Source organism: Setaria viridis, chromosome 8 (assembly GCF_005286985.2).
Source record: "Setaria viridis chromosome 8, Setaria_viridis_v4.0, whole genome shotgun sequence".
In the NCBI taxonomy this organism is placed as follows: Eukaryota; Viridiplantae; Streptophyta; class Magnoliopsida; order Poales; family Poaceae; genus Setaria; species Setaria viridis.
Genome location: NC_048270.2, coordinates 17,504,594 through 17,511,232, shown reverse-complemented (window position 1 = coordinate 17,511,232; position 6,639 = coordinate 17,504,594). Strand labels below are relative to the sequence as shown.

At 41.2% G+C, this 6,639-nt stretch overlaps 1 protein-coding gene across 1 annotated transcript; it reads left to right on the top strand.

The window, feature by feature from the left end:
* Positions 1-326: 326 nt before the first annotated feature.
* LOC117834344 (adenylate isopentenyltransferase) lies at positions 327-1,178 on the top strand. Its single transcript, XM_034713944.1, has one exon. The coding sequence runs from the start codon at positions 327-329 to the stop codon at positions 1,176-1,178; it is 852 nt and encodes a 283-aa protein (XP_034569835.1).
* Positions 1,179-6,639: the final 5,461 nt, after the last annotated feature.

Sequence of the window (6,639 nt, the reverse complement as noted above, 5' to 3'; positions counted from 1 at the left end):
ACTATATGTTTTTTATTTGTTGTTGATGGTCGCTTAATCTAATTTGTTGTTAATAAGTGCACAAGTACGGATACAAAAAATGAAAGGTGGCAATGCCCACCTTTTTGGTAGTGTATCCATTTACCATATGTATGTGCCATACACACATATATATAATACACCATACATGGACATGTGAGCCTCGGAAGGGATAAGGTTGAATGTAGACCTAGGTTTCCGGGCCTCAAGCACTTTCCCCTTTCTCATATACCTTGTCACCGGTCACGAACAAAGCCTTGTTCTCCAATCCTCCACAAATTTTTTTACTTAGATCTATCTTTACCCAAATGTTAGCTAATAAGTTCGTGGTAATCATAGGTGCTATGGGCACGGGTAAGACGAAGCTATCAATTGATGTGGCCAAGGTAATTGGTGGCGAGGTGATCAATGCCGACAAGATGCAATTTTTTGTTGGACTTGATATTACCACCAATAAGGTGAGTGTACATGATCGATGTGGTATTCCTCATCACCTTATTGGAGCCATTCCTACCACTACCCAGGACTTCCCTGTGTCCTTCTTTCGATCTCTTGCCACTGCCACCGCAAACTCCATTGTAAGGTGTAATCTCATGCTGGTCATTGTAGGTGGATCCAACTCACTCATACATGGACTCCTTGTTGACTACTTCGATTCCTCGCTTGCTGATCCTTTTGCGCTTGCCAATTATTGGCCATCCTTGCGATTTCAATGCTACTTCATTTGGATCCATGCTAATGTACTGGTTCTCAATGAATATTTCAATCACCGTGTCGATGACATGGTGGATGATGGTTTGGTCAAGGAGCTAAAGGATTATTTTGATGCATCTAGCAATTTTGTTCAGCAAACTGGGCTGGGCAAGGCCATCGGTGTCAAAGAGTTAGGCAAATACTTCATGGGGCACCAGAGCTATTGTGATACCATAGCAGAAATGAAAGATAACACACAAGCTCTTGCAAAAGCACAAAATGCAAAGATTCATCATATGGTTAATGTCTGGGGATGGCCTATTTTTTCTCTCGATGCCACAGAAACAATACGGGCGCATATCAATGGATCAGACTCTATGGCTAAGGCTAAGGCATGGCAACACGATGTGAGTGGACCTGCACTTAATGTTATAAGTGAGTTTTGCAATAATTTTAATGGTTTCTAAGCTTCTTCCTCTTGTGCATGTCTTATAATTTATAATAATAGCAACTGTAACAATCTACTTGTAGTGCTACTACCTACTGTTAATGGTGTGTATGCTTATATACATGGGGAGACACTCTATTTCACAAACATTATCTACATACTATGCATGTAACTTAAATATGTATCCTGGTCAGATGAGTTTTCCTATACTATTAATAATAGTATATTCTGTCAGTTGAATAAAGTTGATATTAGCTAGAGATTAGAAAGTCCAATGAATTAAGTACTTACCAGAACAGATGCAAGTACTTAATTCATTGGATACATAATTAAGATGCATGCATAGTAAGTAGATGCAATAAATTGGACTTTCTAATCTCTTGCTTCCTCTTGTACATGATGTCTCAGAATTTACATTAGCAATTGTATAAATCTATGAAGGGCTACTGGTAACGATGTGTAGCTTAGAGCTCGATCAGATGTGGTAAATACAATGTGAAAAAGTATACACAGCTCACTAGGATCACTAATTCAGACCATAAATAGAAGTAGGGAGCCACAAGCAAAATTCATGAGCTACAAAAACTATCTTAAGTAAATCAATTTTGCATTATTTACATCCAACATGAAGTACAAAAAATTGTTGTTTTATTGTCAATGTATCATGTTTAAGTAGCAAAATATTGGAAAGATGTCGCATAGTATTGTTGATTAATATTTGTTGTGTTTGTGCCTTGTGTTTATGGTGCAAAAAGAATTGGTGCTTGATAGCATATTAGGAGACAAGGAGGTTCTGTATGATTTCCATGCCTTAGCACAACACACTGGATATTCAATGGGCATCAATAGATTGATGAGGTATGATTTCATAGGACCAAACTCAGTGCACATAGTCTTTGTAAGAAATTAAGCACTCTCAAAAAAATTTCTAACCTATTTGATAAGTTCCACATGTAGGGCGTAAGAAGTTTCCATTGAAGAAGATAGTAAAGCCTCTCTTACCATCCCCAAGTGGCAGCAGAGCAAGTAGTCACACAAGATATCATGTTAGTGTCGGTGCTCATTCTTCTCATTGCTAAGATATATATGGCACACATAAATTACAATGGGTGAACATTACATTGCCATATTAATAAACATTTACCATGGCCAAATAGATAAATATAATACTATAATCTAGGGAATGCATTACGGCAATGTAACCCAATCAATACATATTTTAATACTAAACATACAATTAAACTGGAGTTCTTGGGTGCAATCCGTCAGCTATGGTCGTCGGATGGAAAACCTCAAGAACTATCAACACAGCCAGTTGGACACTTCCTGCAATTGCCCATACATAGATCATGGTGGACCGGAAAGCATATTGCTGCACCTCGAACCATAGAATGAAAACCAGAATCAAAGTGCAGAATGGAGTGTTGTTGGTATCTGCAATACAGCAGTAGGATATGTTGGAGGTATGCCCTAGAGGCAATCATAGAGATGATGATATTCCATTTGTATCCATGATTTATATTGTGTTCCTTGAATATCCATTAAAGGCTACTTGAATTGATCTGCAATTATGTGAATTGTATGTGAAACTCTTTACTTGTATGGTTATTCTAAAGTTATCCCTAGTCGGAGTTCATGTGAGGACACACATGAATATTAGACTAGCACATGTATTAGTTGATGACTATGTATCACAAGTCATAGACATGGAGATGTTGAACTAATAATGTGGGTACATGTGGAGACATGTGCTAGGACTGACCCAACACGAGAAGTAGTTCTCTCTTTACATAACATATACGCTTTGTCCTTAGACCTGAGATTGTCGCATGTACTCAAGATGTGGATCGACTTACTTAGGGGCTATCAAACGCTACGCCGTAACAGGGTAGTTATAAAGGTAGCTTTCGGGTTTTCAAAAAGCATGCTATGAGACATGGTCAATCAAGATGGGATTTGCCCCTCTCTGATTGAGAGTGATATCTCTAGGCCCCTCGAGTGATCGGATCCGAAAATGCATGCCCATGCTACGTACGGTTAAGAGTTAACCTACAAAGGGATTACGAATCATAGGATCGAGAAAGAGCGGTCGGCTTGAAGCTAGACAAAATATCATGAGGCAAAGGGAATAGCATGTATATAATGTTGTGATGGTTCGTCTGATATGATCTTCGTGTGCGTATAGGAGTTGGCACGTCTTGCTAGAGGCCGCTACCAACTATTGGGCCGAGTAGGAGTACTCGGACCATGTCTATACGTATCCAAACCCATAGGGTCACACACTTAAGGGGCTGGAAGCCCAATTCGGATGTGATCCGAGTTGGATTAGGTTTAGAAGTACTAATGGGCCTCGGACCCAGAGGCCCGTTAGGAACCTCTATAAATAGAGGGGTGGGGGCGCCCTAGGGTTGACACCTTTTTGGTAAAACACATCTGCTGCGCCTCCCACGCCCTTGCTTGTTACAACTCGCGGACCTAGTAGTCTGGCTTGCGACGCTTCCTCCCTGCACGTGTGGATACCTTGGAGGTGTTGCGCCTGCAGCACTACGACGAGCCACCGACGAGCTACGACGAGCCGCCGACAAGCGACGACGAGCCGCCGACGAGCCTACGACGAGCCATGGCACGAGGGCGATCTTGATGCATGTGGACGAGCTGCTGAGGAGCTGCTGGACGTCGATGTGATCGACTACGTACGACTACGATGATCGACTTCGCTGCATCGACGCGAATCTACATCTTCCGCATCAGTGCGTCAAGTGGTAATCCCGTGATCCTTATATGACATTTTTCTGGTTTACGCGGTAGAAAATTTTGATTTGCGCTAGTGTAGCCTACCTCGTATCCCTACAGGATACATCTCTTGGTGGAGCCAACGATAGAGAGTAGACTACAATATGAAGGCCCATAAAGCACCTTCTCCATTCGTTTCCAACAAGGTTCCCTAGAAAGAGAAAGCATTTAGTTAAAAAATGTGATAAAAGGGAAACCTTAATGAAATTATTTAATTTAGAAACAAAGTCCATGCATCATACCATATTACCATTTAGTTTATCATTGGATTGCTTATTGGAGTGTATTCCTGCAGCACATTGAATAATTTTCAAGAAAGCTCTTCGTGTCGAGTCTCTGGTGGATTTGGTCCAATATACATGACATGTTCGATATATGAGTTTGGTGGTTGCAGAGTTGGAGCAAGGGGAGCAAGTGGAAGAATGTCACCATAACTTGTGCAGATTAGACTAATCTGCTTCAGGAGATTCATGTGGGCATTAAAAGGCCATTTTTTCAATATGCATAAGGTTGTATCTGGTGTGCAGTAGATGGGACCAGCTAATGCAACATCGCAGTTGACTATATGTTTCATGGAAGGCACCATAATTCACATCATTGACTTGGATATTCCTCCGTGACATAAAATGGGTAATTGCTATTTCAGAAACATTCTCCTCTGTGTCATAATCACTCATGCAAGGGCTACCATGGAAACTCTCACTGGTCACACTTTCAAAGCTGTTCTGAGGAGGGATCTCAATTGCAAGCCATGCTATTCTGCGAGCTTGATCTAGCTTAATTATTCCTTCTGTGCGAATAATCGCACCTAAGTTGCTAGTGATCTGCCTGAGAATGCTCTTGCGTGATATGGGAATCACTCTAGGGCCCTACAAAATAATAAATTAACATAGTTGGAAGCTGCATGCATATACCAATAATTGAAGGAACTATTTATTAGATAACACGAGACAAATGAAGACGTAGAGCAGATTACTATATATTGGTGAAAGTAAAGACATACATTGGGTCCTGTGCCATGGACATCAGCATTCTTGGAGACAAATAAAGTTAATCTAGCGCTCAAAAAGACCAAAATGCCCTTAAAAGCTTAACTTGGAGGCAAATCATAAATTTAAAATTTTATATAACAACTTTGATTTTTGCCAATATAAGAGTTCTAAAAATTATCAAAACAAATAACTTTACTTATTTGAACTTTTGCTAGTTTGGAGAGGAACACGTTCAAAAATCAGTTTGAAGTTCAATGTTAATTCAAACACCTTGTCAAATTCACTAAGTCATTAAGAACATGTTTGTTAGGGAAGTTTAAAACCTATTATCTCTATATCTAGACCTGGTTTGAAGCTGAAGCCTTTATAGAAATTGTAGAATGAACTTTCAACAAAAATGTTGTTAATTTGAGCATTGACCAATTCACCCTGGAACCTTTTCAAATTTGAGCCCAAATTCAGCTCCAGCTTCAATTTCACCTCCCAGCTCTAAGTTCCAAAACAGTGAATGACTTCCAACTTGGCATGCAAATTTCTACAAATTCCAAAACTAATCTGGACCTGATCCTTTTATAAGAGTTTGTGTGTGAAGTGTGAAATACAATATTGTCCTATTGACCTCAGTCTAAATCAGAGAAGAACCCTTTCAAAACTTGAGCCAAATTTCAGCTAAACCCTCAAATACACCTTCTGTTCAAATTCTGCTGTCTCTGAAATCGGCGTTCCACCAAAGTTCACGTTTATTTTTCTCAAAATCCAGCCAAGATTTGATCCTAGAGCCTTTGTAGAAATTGTAGGGGGAAGTTCAGTCTACAAGTTTTGTATTTGAAGTTTTCAAAGTTTGAATTCGATTTTTGACGCAAAATCAACTCGAACTTGGCTCCCCCGCACAACACAAGCTGCTCATGTGCACAAGATCTGGCAATCACGCACGGTGCGTCGCGCCGCGCCATGTGGTGCTGCCGCACCGGCGCACTGCCGTCGACCAACCGACGGCAAGGACAAGACCAAACGGTGCCCCGAGCTGGCCAATAGCTCGATGAAGCCATCCCACCCCTCTGCACCGCATCTCGCATGCCCAGTCACCGCGTCGCCACTCACCGCTTGCACACGCCATGACTGCCACCAGGCCGTCCACCACGGGTGTCCCCCTCCCCTACAATGGCTGCCCCCGGAGATGAGTCAACTTATCACCTCGCCCTGGTCCTTACATCGCCCATGCCCCAAGCCCATTGGCCTCACAACCCGAGTTCCAGTAAGTTTTCCTCCATTGACGAGCACCTGAGCTCCTCTCAGTTCGTCATTGATTCCTTCCATCTCCCTCCATCTCCCTTTGATTCCTCTCGCCTAGAGGTGCTCCACTTCCTTAGCTACATCCTCAGCCCCTCCTCTGTTGGAGGTATGCCCTAGAGGCAATCATAGAGATGATGATATTCCATTTGTATCCATGTTTTATATTGTGTTCCTTGAATATCCATTAAAGGTTACTTGAATTGATCTGCAATTATGCGAATTGTATGTGGAACTCTTTACTTGTATGGTTATTTTAAAGTTGTCCCTAGTCGGAGTTCATGTGAGGACACACATGAATATTAGACTAGCACATGTATTAGTTGATGACTATGTTTCACAAGTCATGGACATTGAGATGTCAAACTAATAATGTAGGCATATGTAGAGACATGTGCTAGGACT